We start from the raw sequence: 18176 nt of genomic DNA on the forward strand, positions 1-18176 counted from the left end.
GAGCAAAAAGTGTCCTTTATGTCCCTCTGACCAAATTATTATAGGCCTCAAAGTATGTCTGTTAAACACCCAAGAAGGTTAGTTCAACCAATCTGGTACTTTTAATTACTGTGTGCCATGTAGATAAATCTTGGGCAAAAACCAGTTGTTCACAGATAAACCTTACCTAGACATATAGTTCTTGATCTGCTATGTATAATTTGTCAGTAGGCTGTAGGAATAATATGGTTCCCTCTGGTTTTTAAAACTAGCTAGGCATTGTTTATCTCTTGCATTGTCTCACCCCTCCATCATGGTTTTCCCACTTTAGGTGCTCCCATTTCCCCCCTTTCTCCCTTACTAATACCCTTCTCCTATAGTCCTGCCTCTCTTGATGTATGTCCTTTTTAAAATTTATTTTAGTTTATAAAATTATCTGGTTTTATTTTGTGCTTTGAGAAAGACTATGAATCTGAATTTTTAGTTATCATTTTCATAAATCTCTTACAGTAGTGCATAATGCTTCCTAAGGTGCTCCCATTTCCCCCCTTTCTCCCTTACTAATACCCTTCTCCTATAGTCCTGCCTCTCTTGATGTATGTCCTTTTTAAAATTTATTTTAGTTTATAAAATTATCTGGTTTTATTTTGTGCTTTGAGAAAGACTATGAATCTGAATTTTTAGTTATCATTTTCATAAATCTCTTACAGTAGTGCATAATGCTTCCTATTGGCCAGGAAGGCTCATAATCCTTCATCCATTCTCATAAGTCATCCAGTGACTATTTAAAAAGGAGATCATTGATATTTTCCAAAAGGGAGATTTAGGAGAACTACTGCAATTACTTTTGGCCAAGGGAGGCTGAAAGCTTCAGTTAGCTTTGCATATATATATATATATATATATATATATCCATTTGTTTGCTCAACTAACCCAAGAGAGGATGATAAGCTCAGGATGATAAGCTCAGTGAAAATGTTGTATAATAGGCCAAAGTTTGTAGATTTAAACAATTTTCCAGTGAAATGAGTTGCATGATCACTATGTAATTCAGCAGGAATGCCCTGAGAAGGAATAATTCTTTCTAGCAGGGAAAAACTTCAATCCAATGGGAAAATAAGCAAATTAGCACCAAGCCACATTTATATCCTTGCAACTGGAGGCATTTGGATGCTATACTTCAAATGAACCATTTGGTAAAGTATAATGCCATTGTGTCCCATGAAGTCACTTACTAGGGCTGTGTTTATGACAAATATGGCATCTTGAGTATACTTTATGATGGCTTTCAAAAATAGATTACCTCAAGAGATCATTTTTTTCTGGTGCTCCAGAAGAGGTAATTGGACAATTTAGGATGTTAAGGGCTTCTGTTAGGACCCAAAGATTACTCTGGGAGTTGAAATTGCAGCCCTTCTGTTACCAGATGTAAGTTCCTTATTGTGGTACAATCTGTTGAGGCTGTAGGACAAAGTCAGAGATAGAATGGACAAAATGAATGAGACAAATTCCCTCAAGACATTTAGTTTCATGTAGTGCAGATCTTTTTACTGCATCATCAGCCAAATTACTACCATTTGCGTCATTGATGTTTCTTTTAGAATGCTCTGAGACTTTTATTTTTTGAGATAGAGCCTCACTGTGTATCCCTGGCTTGACTGAGACTCTGTGTAGACAAGGCTGACCTGAAACACTGAAATCCACCTGTGTCTGTCTCCCAGGTGCTGGGATTAAAGACATGCGAGACCACACACAGCTACCCTTGGATTTTAATGATGGCTAATTGTTTGGGAAAATGGATAGCATTCAGTAATTCAATGGCCTCAACTCCCCAGTCAAAAAATGCAGACTAGTTGAATGGATTAAGAAAAAATAAACCATCTTTCTATTGTCTGCAAGAAATTCCCCTCAGCTTCAAGAATAGGTACTACCTTAGGGTGAAAGGATGGAAAAAAATATTCAAAGCAAATGGCACTGTGAATAGTTTTACATTTTACAAAAACAAAACAAACAAAACTGAGATTTCGTTGTTTTATTTGTAAATCTGTTTTAACAGTTATGGTGAACATCAACTCAAATAGTCAATGTCTATTTGCATCTTGAGATTTGCCTGTTTCCTGTACACATTACTCTTATAGTTTTTTTTTTTTTTTACTTATAGATTCTTCAGTCTGTATTCTAATAATAATGAAAAATATGGAAAGGGGCAAAATAGAGTTTAGAGCTGGTCCCAAAGGAACTGGTTCATTTTGGGGAGCTCCTCCATCCCCATGAGAGGGAGCATCAGCAGCAGATGACAGTTACAGATTGAGAGAGACCCTCAGAAAATCTTTAATATGAATTTTCAGTAAAATATATTTTAAGAGAAGAAAAAGAGTGGGAGACCACACAAAAGCTGTGGCAGCAGCACTGGCAGAGAGAGCAAAGACACCAGGAAAATTCTTTCTTAGCACTCAACTCAAGTAGCAATAGAACCCAATTTTAAAATAGAGCTGCATCAGTGGCTTGAGAGTCCAAATCCTCTATGAACTATATTCCCAGAGGTGGGAGAATGCCGCAGGGTTATACACTAAATCCTGCCCAGCAACAGAATACCTTTGGACTACAGAAAAGAAACTTTGAACTAGAACCACAGAGTATTCAGCCAGGTGGAGATGGGAACCTGGTCAGTCTACAGGATAAACCGAAACTCAGGTTTCTAGCAACATGCCAGACATCAGAAAGGACTGCCCATCTTTCAGGAGACTGGACTGCAGAGGTTCTACCAACCAGCCTATGTTATTTAGAAAACACTTTGAAAAGGAAAATCAAAAAAGAAAGACTACAGAAAGAAAAGTAGAGGATAAGTGAAACGGGACTGAGCTGGGCTGCTAAATGGCCATTGTCCTAGTTTGTTTCCTCATTGCTGTGACAAAACACTCTGACCACTACCAGCTTGGGGAGGAAAAGGTTTATTTATCTTACATCTCAAGGGCCACAGTTCATCAGGGAGCCCAAGGTAAGAACTCAGGGCAGGAACCTGGAGGCAGGCCATGGAGGAATGCTGCTTACTAGCTTGCTCCCCTGGCCCCTGCTCAGCCTGCTTCCTTATGCAACACAGACCCACCTGCCCAGGGGTGGCACCGCCCACTTAGGGCTGGGCCCTCCCACATCACTCATCAAGAAGATGCCCTTCAGACATGGCCACAGGCCAGTCCAATAGAGGAAATTCCCCAATTGAGGCTCCCTCAACCCAGGTGTGCCAAGTTGACACCAAAGCTATCTAGCACAGGCATTGAGCATTAAAGTAGGTATAAATGTGAGTAGGACAGAGCTGGATGATGGTGTAAAGCATAAATGCAATGTGGCCTGCTGACTAGCTCTTATCTCAAGTCTCTTACTATTTCTTCTGTTAATGCAAAAGCACAACTCTTACCTCAAAGGGGATAAGAGATGGAGCCAAATATGAACAACCATGGTCCAGGAACTCAGACTCAGGTTACCCCAAAATCCACATTCCAAGGAGGTAGCAATTTTTATAGTAACAAACAAAAAGACATTTCAAATACATTTGCTAACTATGTTACAGCAAAGTGGAGAGAGTTCTGATACAGGCCTTAAATGCTATCTAATCAGTTTCTTAGCCTTGGGTTTGTAGAAGCTGGTGGTCTGCTAAGTTAATAAATCTCAAAGGTTTTTATCTGTTAGTCACAAGATGTTAGATCAGACATAGAGGCAGACAAGGAAAGGCTATTTAGGGAACTAAAAATAGCCCAAGGTAAATTGTAAGTAGATTCTGGACTTGCAGCATGCCAAACTATCCACAGTTACTGAAGTTCTAATCAGTTGATCAGGCTTGTAGGAGTTTCAGTTGAAGATGCAGGTTTTATTCTGGGAACTTTCCTTCCAACTTCTCTAGTTTCATATGTTTTTCATACTCCTGGGCCAACATTTGTAACCTGATCCATGAAGGCATGACAAGCATCTGTGTCTTCACCCTACACAGTAACATATTGTGGCAGGGCAGTGTTTTTTGCTGAACTCCTGAAGGACTTCCCAGAGTTGTGAACAGCATCTGTGATCCAACCACTGATGAGTCAGCATTCATGACCTGACCTTCCAAAAATGTAAGAGGAATCTATGACTCCAGGTGTGCAAATACCTAGGCAAAATCACAAGAAACTTGAGAAACCTAGGCAAACTGGTTCTTCCAAAAATTATTAATCCCACAATAATAACCTCCAATGAGAGTGATTTGCACAGAATCTCAAAGAATTCAAAAGAACAATTAAAAGTATGTACAAAGAAATCAAAGATACAAACTCCTAAATAAAATCCAAGAGTACACAAAACAGCTGGACAAAATAAAGAAGTGAAGGCCAGACATCATAGCCCACAACTTTAATTCCAGTACTTGAGAAGCAGAGGCAGGTTGATCTCTGTGAGTTCAAGGACAACCTGGTCTTCATAGCAAGCTCCAGCCAGGGCTGCACAATGATACTCTGTCTCAAAAAAGAAAAGAAGTCAATGTAAGATATGAAAGTGGAATTAAGAGAAATACTAGAGAAAAACCAAGATGAAATGCTGGAAATGAAAACTTCAGTAAGATAAATAAAAAGCTCTATAAAAAGCCTCACAAATGAAATGGATTAAGGGGTAAACACAGTATCGGGGCTTTAATATAAGGTAGAGGAATGTGAGCAATTACACAATTATAAAGATGAAATAATACCATGCAAACAGATCATTCAAGACCTATGGGATACTATGAAATTATCAAAGCTATGAATCATGGACATAGACCCAAGGAAGAAAAATCATGCTAACAGCATATAAAACACGCTCAAGAAAATGGTTACAGATTACTGGAAAATCTAGGTGAAGACATGCCCATCCAGGTACAGAAATATAGCAAGCACGAAGAAAGTGTACTGAAAGCTTAAATAAGAAAAAAAATCTAAGTTACGTATGAAGATATACTGATCGGAATAGCAATGGATTTCTTCAAGAAAACATTAAAAGCAAGGGGGCTTGGTATTATGCATTTTAAACTCTGGAACACAATTTATGACAACTGAGATTTCTATGCTCAGTGTATTAGCCATTTTTCTTGTTGATATAAGAAAACTGTTGATGAGAGAAATTAAGGAAAGAAGAGATTATTTAAAAATAAAGGAGCAATACTTTGGACTAATGAGAAATATAATCATATCCACGAGACTACAGAGAAGAAACAATACTTGAACAACGATATGTATTAAAGCCCCCAATCGCTAAATTGTGGATCAACCAAGGTGGTTAGCAACAGAAGACTGGACAAAGAAAATGTGGTATTATATACACAATAGATTTTTTTTAGTCATAAATTAAAGGAAGTCGTGACATTCGTAGAAAAATAGATGTTACTGGAATAATCATTTTAACTGAATTAAAACAATTACAGGAAGACAAATAGATACATAGTTTTAAAAATAAATACTGAATAAAGACAGGGACACTGAAGAAAATAAGAATTCTTAGAGGTCTTCATTATGGTTACTATGAACAGAAAGACAAGTGATAATTATGTCATTCAGATCAATGACCTGGAACATTTGGGTAAATTAGAATATTAGAAATCTTGTGATTTTTTTAGTTAATATTACTGTTTCTGAAACTTCATACTTGAATACAGTGCACTGTGACCTTATTCGCTACCCCCTTTTCTTCCCCCATCATTCCTACTTTCCTCTTCTCAACTAAACCCTCTTGTTTATAACTTGATGATTGGCAGCCTGTATGCCTAACACCCACAGTACATACTTTTTGTACTAAACAGATGTTTTTTAAGAGCCAAATTTTAAAGTTTTTAGTTGTATCTCAAGATGAAACATTCTTCCAAAATTTTATCACTCCCTATTGCCCCACAACAGTGTACATTAGGAACTGGTCAGCCTGTGGAGGCCCTGGCCTTTGTCACCCCCTAGATTCGTTAATAAAATTCTATTTTCCCTGAAAGTTTCCCTTTGTAGTGCTCATGATTTTCACTCTTACTTCCTAGGGGAAAATAAATGCTAGAAGAGAAAGATGGAATGCATGCAAATTAAAACTATATTGATCTTCCATGTTACCCCAGTCAGAGGGCCTATCATCAAAAAATCAAAAAGGAATCCTGATTCGCTGTTGAAAGGAGTACAAACTAGTGTAGCCATTATAGCAGTCAGTGTGAAGGTTCTTTACAAAGGTAGAACTCTAACTACTGTATTACTTAGCATATACCTAGACTCATCCTGCTACTGTTCAATCACATTCATTACCGCTCTGTTCACAATAATTAGGAAGTGGAAGCAGCCCAGCTGTCCATCAGTGGACAGCTGATGGATTTTAGATTTGCAACTTGGAGTACCGGTAGAAGCCAGGAAACTGGTGAGAAAAGGGTTATGCCTCCAGGGAGAGGAGATAAGAGAATACAGACCACCCTGCTGCCATCAAGCATGTCAATCTAGTTCCCACTATATCTCCTTTGTACCTGCTGTTCCCTCTGTTTCAAACACTCTTCCCTCATATATTTTCATGTTCTTTCCATCTTTTAAGATCTTTACTCAAATGCCACCTTTTCATTGAAGACCTTTCTAGCCACATTAGATAAAAGGTGTAAAATTTATACCCTTGATTTCTTGATGTTTTTTGTTTTGTGTATTCTGTATGCACTGTCCCCCATTCTGTGGTCTGCCTCTTTAACTGATAACTTCCTTTGTGATACATAAGCTTTTTACTTTCGTGAGGTCACATTTGTCAATTTTGGGCCTTATTTCCTAAGTAACTGAACTCCTGTTTAAAAAGTCCTTGCCTATGCCTGTGCCTTATAGAGCAGTCCTACCTTTTTCTCTAGCAGTTTCAGAGTTTCAGGTTTAGGTAGAGCTCTTCCATTCATTTGGGGCTTATTTTGTGCAGGATAAGGGTCTAGTTTCTTTCTTCTACATGTAGATATCTAGTTTTTCCAGTATGATTTATTGAAGATACTAGGTTTTTTTCACTGTGTATTTTTGGCATCTTTGTCAAAACTCAGGTGGCTAAAGTTATATAGGTTTGCATCTGGGTCTTTCCTTTGATCTATGTGTCTGGTTGTGGGTGTTTGTTTGTTTACATGTTTGTTTGTTTGTTTGTTTTGCCAGTGCCAAACTTTTTTATTATTATGGACCTGTAACAGTTTTAAATCAGGTGTGGTAATACCTCTACCATTGTTCTTTTTGCTGAGTGTTGCTTTAGCTATCCGGGGTGTGTTGTGCTTGCATATGACTTTTAAGATTTTTTTCTTCTATTTCTGAGAAACATTGCATTCAGTTTTGGTTGGGAGTGCTCTCAACATGTACATTGTTTTGGTTGGATGGTCATTTTTCACAATGCTGATGCTACTGATCCATAGCATAGCAGGTCACATCCTCTAGTGTCCTCCTCAGTTTCTTTCCTGGTGCTTAAAAGTTTTCATTGTAGGGGTCCTGTTTTCCTTGGTTAAGTTTATTGCAAGATATTCTTGGATATTATTGCGAGTGTGGTTTTTTCCTCACTTTCATTGTCAGGATGCTCATCACTGATATAAAGAAAGGTCACTGATACTTTAAAATATTTTAATAGCATTGCTTTATTTAAGAAGTAATATGTATGTCGGGCACAGTGGCACCAGCACTCAGGAGGCAGAGGCAGGCAGATCTCTGTGAGACTAAGGCCAGCCTGGTCAACATAGCAAGTGCCAGGCCAGTTGAGGCTACAGAGAGACCCTGTCTCAAAAATAAAAATAAAATATAAGAAAAAGAAGTAACATGGTTAAATTGAGAGGCTATAATATTTGGAAAGAGGGTGAATGGCAAACTAGGAACAGTGACAAATTTCATATTATGGTTGAAGCTTTGTAGTACACTTTTGTCAGTAAACAATATTCAAAAATTATATAGACAGAATTTTGAACTTATATTCTAAGATATAATTATATATTTTTGGTTTGAGGATTATAACAGTTTAGTTATTACAGTACTTTCTATTTCTTTATTTTTTTAAATGTCCCAGACTGTGACTTTTACCTCTAGAAGTTCAATTAGGACATAGGTGAAGGCGTAAAGGAAAATAATGAACAATGTCTTAGTGTCTAGTAATGGGAGTGGTCCAGCATCAAGGCCTGGATACCCAGGACCACATGTGGAATTAAGACCACAGCTGGGCCTCAGGGAAGGTGGGAGGTCCATTTTAGAGAATCAATCTTCCCAAAACCAGAATCTGCAAATAATGGAAGCCTCCCCTGTCCTCAGCATAAGAAGCAAAGCCTCTGCCATACACAATCAGAGACCTCAGAGGAGGGGCCTATGGGAATGATGTCACTCAGAAAAGACTGAAACTGCTTCCCAACATCAGGAAGTCCTCATGCTCTACTGTGATCCACTATCAGCCTACCACCCGAGGAATGTGGAACTGTGGAGCAAGGAAAGGGTCCAAAGCTTCAGGTTCATGTGAGGGGACCACAGCTCCAGTTCACCAAAGAGGACCACAACTCTGACTTATGGGAGGACACTACAGCTCAGGCTCACAGAAGGGAACCACAGCTCCAGTTCACAGGAGGAGACCACAGTTCTGGCTCATGGGGGGTGGGCACTACTTCAACTCCCAAGAAGGGGCCACTGCTTCAGCTCACAGGAGGGGACAACAGCTCTAGATTTATCAGAGGTGACCACAATTACAGCTCCCAAGAGGGGACTTCAGCTCCAGGTTCAAGAATGGGGACTTCAGTTCTAGGTTCACAGGAGGAGACCACGACCCTCCACAGCATCTTGGCTCTTTCAGCCACTCTCAATTGCCAAGTCTTTTCTTGTTTCACCCAGCCGACCATCAGTGCACTGCACAGTGGTACCCCTGGAGGCCCGGTCCCTGGCAAGAGAGGCACAGTCTTAATCAAAAGTCACACGTTGCTGAGAGCTGCCACCCCCACCATCTTGCCTCCTCAGCCACTCTCACTTTCAAGTGCCAAGCCTCTTCTTACCTGTGCCCAGCTTGTCACCTGGATGATGATGATGGCCTGACTGGTCATGGATGTGTTGAACAATGACCACTCAAAGGTCCAGCCCCAGCAAGAGAGGTGCCTTCAGTGTGGCAAAAGGGGGTGGTCATAACCACCTCCTGGCTGTGTCCTCACCTGGCCTGCACCAGGCAGCAGGCAGCATGCTTCCTGCTACTGATTTTTGTACACAAAGATTTTTGGTTTTGTTGTTGTTTTTTGTTTTTTGCTGAATATGTATGTCTGGTCTAAGAGTTTTTCCGTGGAATCTTTGGGGTCTTTTAAGCATAGAATTGACAGGGGAATAGCGGCTTATCTTTGATAGCAACAAAGCCTTTCTCAGCTTTCTTGTTTCTTACCCTGAGAAGCTTGGGTCCCAGAAATTTAACAGGCGTCAAAGCCACCTCAAGCCAGAAGCTTTCAGATTTGTGCCTTGGTAATTTGAAGAATGAAATTTGTGGTGAATTTCAGAAAGAAACAGTTTATTATAGGAAGGTTAGGACAGAGAAAGAAGACAGAGGTCCTTTACACAGGAGGGGTCCCAGTGCCTGAGAATGGGATTCCATTGAGCCTCATGAACTGTCCTGGGCTTTAGTGGATGGAGGAAGGGAGGGAGAAATGAACTAGTCAATCCAGTTCCAATTCCAGGGGTCCATGTCCCTCAAGGTTTTGGTCACCTCCTCAGGTCCCCAATAGAGTTCCCAGAAATGACATATCCCTTTAGGGGAAAGAGATAAAGACAAACCAGACCCCAACTTTCTGGCATCCCCAGCCTCTGGCTATGGTGGAACCAGAGACATTTTTGGCTTAGGTAGTTTTGGCACCTGTGGCCCTGGGCAGGGATTAGTGTACGGGAAGGCCCAAGGACACTTCCAGCTTTTAGCCAAGAATCTGATCACTCTTCTTTTAAGGTCTTTTTGACTCTAAACTACTTAGCCAATTTCTATCCCCTATTCTCATCAAAGTCATGTCATCTGCAAATAGGGATGTGTTAACTGCTAATTTCCTATCTGTATCCTTTTTATTTCCTTCCTAAAGTTCCTTCCTTATCTTTCCTGACTAGTTTTTCCTTGAATTCTATCTTGTCAGGTGTTAGAATAGCAATGCCTGCTTATTTTTTGGTCCGATTTGTTTGAAATAGTTTTTTTCCAAACATTTGATATAAGGCCTCATCTATCCTTGGAAGTGAAGTGTTGTACCTTATAGACAACAAAAGATGGGTATTTTTTCTAATTCAATGGCCTACCCTATGTCTTTTGATTTGAGGATTATTATTATTATTGGACAGTTAGTATTGGAAGTTGCCTATTAAGCCCTGTGACTTTGTTGATTCTGTGATGTCTGTTTTCCCAGTCCTAATTTCTGTATCAGCCCTCCTAGCATCATCTACTTTTTTCCCCTGAAGAGTTTTCAACGTGCGTATCCCTCTCTTCAGTGTCAAGCATTTCTTATAGTGTTCTCTTGGTGGTCGTGAATTCTTTCAGCTTGCTTTTATTATGTAAACTCCTTCTATTTCAATCATCAAGTAGTCTGGCCTTCACCTGTGTTCTTTCGGGACTTGAATCACAATTTTCTATGATCTTCTGACAGTTAAAATTGTCCATTGAGAAATCAACTGTTATTCTACGGGGTCTACCTGTCTATATGCCTGACCCTTCTCTCTTGCAGCTTTCAATATGCTTTCCTTTTACTGTATACTTAGTGCTTTACTCAAATATGGCATGGGGAGTTTCTTTTCTGGTCCTGTCTAGTTAGTGTTCAGTGTGCTTCCTGTACTGGATGAGCATCACTTTCCATATATTCAGGAAATTTTCTTTTATGGTTTATAGTTTAGATGCCTTTGGCCTGAAATTCTTATCTTTGATCAATGTCCATCATTTCATGATGTCCCAAAGATCACTGGAAGGTCCCTGGATGGTAGTAGGCAGGACTTTGGAGATTCTTGAGGGGAGGGGGCTAGGAGAAGAATCTTGGGGTTCCATGTGGGTAGTGGCTGGGACTTTGGGAAGTGCCAAGCAGATAGTGACTAGAAGAAGGGGTATAGGCTCCTAGATGGGCTGAAGCTCAGTTTTAGGGGGGTCTCAATGGAAGAATGACTGGAAGGAGTAGGCATCAAGTGGCGACCTGGGTCTCTGGACTTCTTGTACAGCTGGAGGTCACACTACACTTTCTATCCTAGTCATCCAATGATAAATATTTGTGGCATTTTTACTCATTGGTTTTGTTTTTCAATTTATTTTTATTATTAATTTATTTTTGTGTGAAAACAATGGATTCTTTTTTGTTCTTAAAAAGAGTTTCTGTATGCAAGAAAGGATAAATCTTCTGTGCCTCCTAACAGTTAGAATTATATTGCTATAAACATTTGCCTATGGGTATTTTTGGAGTTCCTGTTTCAGTTTTTTGGTAAATGGAATTACTAAATAAGAAGAAAATTCTGTATTTGACTTTCTGAGGAACCACCAATGTTTTGTCCATACTGACTGAGAATTTTACATTCCTGTTAATAATGCACAGAATTCTAATTTCTCCAACAATTTTTGTTATGACTATAAAATAAATAATTCTCATCCTAATAAGCCAAAATGACATATTTTATTGTAGCTTTGACTTGTATTTCCCTAATGATTTATGACATTGAGCATGTTTTCTGATGTTTATTGGCCATTTGTGTATGGATTATTTAATGGTATTTTTCATTCAGCCTGTTTTCTGCCCTTAGATCAGAACTACCAGGAATGATTTGGTGATTTATAAAAGATAAAAACACAAGAAACACGAGGAATTGTGAATTGCATTCAGTTTTACACTTGCCTTGTGCACATTTGCCTATTTGATGTTGTACTATAGCTCTATCATGGACCTCATTGATGCTCTCTTTATTTCCTATTATGAACACAAGAATTAAAATTAGGAGAAACAGCCTTTAGGCTAGACAGGATGCACCTGGCTATTCCATGTATGGAAAACAACAATGAGAAATTTGTCTCTCCCAATTAATGTTTAAAAATCTCAAACCCTGGGGCTGGAGAGATGGCTCAGCAGTTAAGAATACTGGTTGTTCTTACAGAAGACCCGGGTTCAAATCCCAGCACCCACATGGCAGCTAGCAATGGTCCATAACTCCAGTCCCAGGCTATCTGACAGCCTCTTCTTTCCTCCACGGGCATTCCACAACATGGGTGCACTTACCTACATACAGGCAATACACTCATACACATAAAATAAAAATAATAAAAATATATTTTTTAAAAAAATCTCAAACCCTTTGACCAAACAGTTGGCCTCTGGACATGTATCTACAGAAAATGAACAGAAATGCGAGAGGGTAAAAAGCTTTATATGGAAAGGCAGCTCTTGTAACATTTTCTTTCTCTTTCTTCCTTTCCTTCCTTCTTTCTTTCTTATTTTATTTCATTTCTGTGAACTAAACTAGCCAAGATTTTACCAATAGACAAATTTTGTTGAATAAACAGAAAACTTGGCCTCATTTATAAACAATTCCCATGTTCTAGTTTGCCTTCAATTACTGTGACAAAACACTCTGACCAATACCACCTTGGGGAGAAAAGGGTCTATTTGGCTCACATCTCCTAAGTCAGTTCATCAGGGCACCATAGTAGGAACTCAGGACAGGAACCTGGACGCAGGAGCAGGAGAACAGGCTATGGAGGAACACTGCTTACTGGCTTCATCTTCTGGCCTCATACTCAACCTGCTCTCTTATACAATACAGGCCTACCTGTCCAGGGTGGCACTCTATTCCACAGCCCACTGTGGGCTGGGCCCTCCCACATCACTCAACAATCAAAAAATGCCCCACCAACATGGCAATGGGAGAAATTCCCCCGTTGAGGCCCCCTCTACCCAGGTGTGTCAAGTTGACAACTAAAGCGTCAGCACAATTGACCCTTGTCAACTTGACACACAAACACAAGCTTTCCATTTCTTGTCCCCAAGGTATAATGTCATTATCATAACATAAAACAATACAACTTTAAAAGTCCTATAGTCCTTAAAAACTCAAGCACTCTAAAAGTTCAAAGGCTCTTTTAAAAGTCTTTCAACTGTGGGCACCTGAGAAATTAAAAACAATCTAAGTACTGTTTTATTTCAAAGGGAAGTCAGGCACAATTCAGCAAAACCCGAGTCCAAGAAAGCAGCTCAACGTTGGACATCTGGGATTCACTCACAGTCTTCTGGGCTCCAAAGGGTTTTGGCAGCTCCACTTCTCTGGCTCTGCTGTCCACAGCACACACATCTTATCTACAGGCCCAGGCTGGCTCCATTCCATACCTCTGCTACCCTTGGAGGTTATCCCATGGGACTGGCATCTCCAAAAAGCTGGGGTCTCCACTGAAACTGAGGCTTCACCTTCACTAGTGAGCTCTTCTGACCTCTCAGGGTGCAAAGCCTCAGATTCTCTCCATGACCCCTTCAATCCTGGGCGGGGGGGGGGGTCCTTACTACAATTGAGACTGCATTTTCGCCAGTGACCTGTCCTAGCCTCTCAGGGTGCCAAGCCTCAGCTGCTCTCTGTGACCTCCTCATGCTTTCAACACCAGAACATGCAGGAGACTCTTACACATTACCAAGTCCTGCTTCCAGCTTGAGATGGAGGTTCAAGTCCCCTGTAGACCATAGCTCTGTGCACTGACCCTGAGGAAATTCTTCCCAGAAGATTTCACCTCAGTGATGCTGGTCTCATGTTACAGTTAATTTTTCAGCTCCAGCTAACCAGCATCAGTTGTCCCAGTAAAGTAAAGGTTTTGCTTCAGTGGTTTTTAATCAGAGGATTTTTCAGCCCCAGCCAACCAGAACTCACAGATTCTCAATTCATGATATCATACAAACAGCCCTGATAGTCTCTGCTTCCCTTTGAAGCTTCATAAGCCAGTTCTCTACCATCCACAACTCTTTTAGCATAACTGTTCCAAACTCCACAGCAACAAACTCTAAGCACTCAATGACTCTTCCAGTTCAAAGTTCCAAACACTTCCACAATTCTCCCAAAAAAAACAAGGTCTGATCTGTCATAGCAATTACTCTACTCTCGGTACCAATTTCAGTTCTAGTTTGCTTTCAATTGCTGTGACAAAGCACTCTGACCAATACCAATCTGGGGAGGAAAGGGTCTATTTGGCTCACATCTTCCAGGTCACAGTTCATCAGGGAGCCCAAGGTAGGAACTTGGGGCAGGAACCCGGAGGCAGGAGCTGGAGCACAGGCCATGGAGGAACACTGCTTACTGGCTTGCTCCCCTGGCCTATGCTCATCCTGCCTTCTTATACAATACAGGCCCACCTGTCCAGGGGTGGCACCACCCTCTGTGAGCCGGGACCTCCTGCATCACTCAACAATTAAGAAAATGCCCCACAGACATGGCCACAGGCCAGTCCAATGGAGGCAATTCCACAATTGAAGCCCCTTCTACCCATATGTGTCAAGTTGACAATTAAAAGCTGTCCAGCACAAAGAATGATATATTTGAATGTAAAAATATTTAAGTTAAAATGTTAAATAAAAAGATCAAAATGCAATGGTAAATACCATATGACTGCAATTTCAGGCTGAATATTCTCTATTCCAAATGCTTTGGATTAGAAATAAATCAAATTTCATAGGAGTTTTTAATTCCTTCAGATTATGGACTACTTGCCTATACTTTAGTGCTTGAGTATTGCTAATCTGGAAATCTGAAATCCCAAACCTTGTGAAATCCAAGCCATTTTGTGGATTTAAATTTATGAACAGTCCTGTGCTTTAAAACTTCTAGATATCAGAGATACTCAACCTATATATAATAAAAACAGAAGAAAAAAAAACCAAATTGTCCTTAGGATGAAGAATAAAAAGCCATACTTCAAGATGATAATGTGATTAACCCTCTGTTCCCATAATATAATATTCTACTGTGTAATAGTGGTCAATACTGAAAGATGTCACTTATAATGTACTACTGAATTATTTTCACATTATTCATGAAAGCCTAACTGTAGTTGGGTGTTTTCAGGCCGCCATAGCACACCTAAATGTTGGGCATACTTCCAGCCTTTCTCTCAGTGTTGCTTATTTTCAGTTTGCCACGTTGAGCTGAAAACTTACGATATAGGGTGGTACTAGCATGATTTTGTTTAAAATCTACATTCCACAGAACAGTTTTCCCTGAAGTCCATTTATTATGCTTTTCTATACAGGTTTTTGTGAAAAAAAGAAAACTGAAATTTAAAATTTATAAAATAATGTGTTTTTACAGGTGTCCCTTTGCCTAAAGTGAACGTTTCTGCCCCCTTGATTGCCAGTTCACCAGTGAAGGAAGCTCAGGAGTACACAGATCCTCCAAGAGAAGAGGCAGATAAAATAAAAGAAGATCCTTTGGCCATCTCTGAACTAGCATACAACCCAAGTGCCAGCCTGCTCCCTACCCCAGTGGATGATGATGAAGTCAACACGCTCTTTGACTGTCCATCTAGGCTCGAGTTGGAAAGAGAAGACACAGATTCATTTGAGGAACTGGAAGCAGATGAAAATGCTTTTTTGATGGCTGAAGAGGAGGAGATGAAGGAGGCTCATCAAGCTCTGTCATGGAGCTATTCCATTCTGACCTGCCATATCTACACCAACCCCCTGGTCGAGAGTCTCTCCAGGCTCCTTGTGGTGGGCCTGGGGCTGCTGCTCTTTGTATTTCCCCTGCTCCTCCTCCTTTTGGAGTCAGGTATTGATCTCTCCTTCTTATGTGAAATCCGCCAGACACCAGAGTTTGAACAGTTTCACTATGAATACTACTGTCCCCTCAAGGAATGGGTGGCTGGGAAGGTCAACCTTTTCTTCTACATGCTGGGTTGCTCATAAAATTCGTTTCTGATAAAATGAAGGGCTATGTTCCAGTAGATGCCAGGTTCTGAATGGTGATGGATCAATCAAGAAGTATTCTTTTCTCATAAATGACTGTTCAAACCCTGATGTTAACTTTCTGTATTTCAGTGCCCTTGTCAATTTAAACCAAATATGGTTATTTTAGTTATACTTCAGAAAGACGGCCTTTAAGTAACTACAAGCATCTTCATTATTATACCGTAATATGTAACACATTGAAGTTAGACATTTCTGTTTTTTATTGTGAGTTATAATGTTCAGAATCAGAATTTTAGTAAAAGTACAAGGGAAATCTTTTTAATACAACTCTTAGTGAAAATAATGTCCTCTAACCAAAGCCTATGCAACTAAATTGATGCTGAGTTTTTCTTCCGATTTTTTAAAAAAATATTTTTATGTGTTCTAAATATTTTGGTAAATTTTTAGAAAAACAAAAGCCTCCTGGAGTTACCTAAATATACATATTGTAAAAGGAATACACAAAAATGCATCAAGAATTTTTTAATGTTTTGGCACCTGTTTGTTTATAAGATATTTTTGACTGGGTAATCTCATAATTTGTTACTTACATGCATATAACATTAAAAAATCTGTGGAAAGAAGCTATAGTAAGTTCTCAAAACAGATACAGAACTGAAGGATGTAGGTATGGAGAATATTAAGTTGACATGATGAAGTCTGTTTTTCAATGTTTTGGACAGATGGTCTTATACTTTCATTTGGATTTTGCCTATGTACTTGAGCTGGGGAAGCAGAATGCTTTTAAAAGAAAATGAAAGTACTTGTAAAAGAAAAATTATATGAGATACACTAGTGAATTACTTATTTTTTATTAATCTAAATGAAAATAGGAGTTAGACATATGGAAGGTAGCAAAGTAGAATTCTGGTGAGACTGACAGGCAAGTAGTGATAGTGCCAAGTGATAGCGCTACATGGAAAGAAGCTTTCTGAGTTCACAAAAACATGTTTAAGTTAATAAAGGGAGAGAAAATTAAAAGTGATTTGGGGAGATCCCTCATACTTACTTTCATGGTGATTCTGTGGAAGAAACTTTCAAAAAGGAAGAGGGAGGGAGGGAGGGGGAGAGAGAGAGATAAATAATGCTTAATTGGTGTGAAAAACCAGAGGTAAATGTATTATTTCAAAAGCCTGCTGAAAACTACATGAGTACATGTGATAGGTGAAAGCTATATAACAAGGAGAGGAGAAAAGGACTGCCAATTATGTTTTATGATGGGCAACATACTCTTTTCCTTTGTGGGTATCTTTATGATATAAACTAATTTCTAACTGCAGTTTCCATTGACACATGAAGGTACCATCAGATGATACACCAATTCAGTTTGGGTGAAGTAGAAAACTGAAGAGAAAAACAGACAAAAGGGGACAAATCCTGTAGTACATTCCTTCAAACCAGCAAAGCCAAGACAGAAAAGGTCCGGTGCTTTCTATTATAGAGTGCCCACCGACACTGTGTTAGGGATAAGGAAGAAAAGGGTTAGGAGTTTAAGATTTCTTTCTATTGGGGCTGGAGAAATAATTCAGAGGTTAGTAGCACTTGTTGCTCTGATCTTACAGAGGACCCAGGTTCAATTCCTAGCACACATGTCAGGTGGCTCACGACTCCAGCTCAAGGGGATCCAACATCTCTGGTGTCCACAAGCCCCTGCGCTCATGTGCACATAGCCATACACAGACACACTCATGCATGCACATAACTTAAAATAATAGAAGTATGTCTTTAAAAAAAATCTATGTTTAAAATAATTTCATTGCCTTCCGTTATGAAGAGACAGACCCACAAATTGAGCCCTAGAGTCCTACTCATTCAGTGCAGCTCTAAGTGGTTTATTGAATGATTACTTTTTGGGTTTTTTTGTCTTTTTCGAGACAGGGTTTCCCAGTAGCCCCAGCTGGCCTGGAACTCACTATGTAGACCAGGCTGGCCTTGAACTCACAGAGATCCACCTGCCTCTGCCTCCTGAGTGCTGGGATTAAAGGCATGCACCACCACACCCGGCAGAATGATTAGTTTTAAAAGTAAGCTTTGAAAGTTAGCTCTTAAGGCTTTGAATTAAATTCATTATAACATATACTTGCTGTTACATTTGCAGAATTCTGCTTTCAATGGCCTTCAGTGATTTACACTGATATACAAATATATTTTCTATAACTAGGACATGAAACAGTGATCGTGGCCATCACTTTGATTAAAGTTTTAATTTTTTTCTTTTTCCCTTATATGACATGAAATTTAATCTCTCTGGCATTAAGGTACTCCAGTGTAGTTGATACAAAATTACTTCCCCTTCTAATTG

General features: G+C 39.6%; 1 protein-coding gene across 2 annotated transcripts in view; it reads left to right on the top strand.

The window, feature by feature from the left end:
• The window catches only part of Frmd3 (FERM domain containing 3), a 326943-nt gene that overhangs the window by 306019 nt on the left and 2748 nt on the right, over positions 1 to 18176 (top strand). The window contains exon 14 of one of the 2 annotated variants that reach the window (XM_008841381.2): positions 15237 to 15695. In XM_008841381.2, coding sequence (XP_008839603.1) covers positions 15237 to 15695 — 459 coding nt within the window. Of the gene's footprint in view, positions 1 to 15236; positions 16806 to 18176 lie in introns of those variants that run through there. The other variant, XM_008841380.3, reaches the window with a different exon arrangement.

This window comes from Nannospalax galili, unplaced genomic scaffold, assembly GCF_000622305.1.
Source record: "Nannospalax galili isolate Female #2095 unplaced genomic scaffold, S.galili_v1.0 scaffold801, whole genome shotgun sequence".
Classification (NCBI taxonomy): domain Eukaryota; kingdom Metazoa; phylum Chordata; class Mammalia; order Rodentia; family Spalacidae; genus Nannospalax; species Nannospalax galili.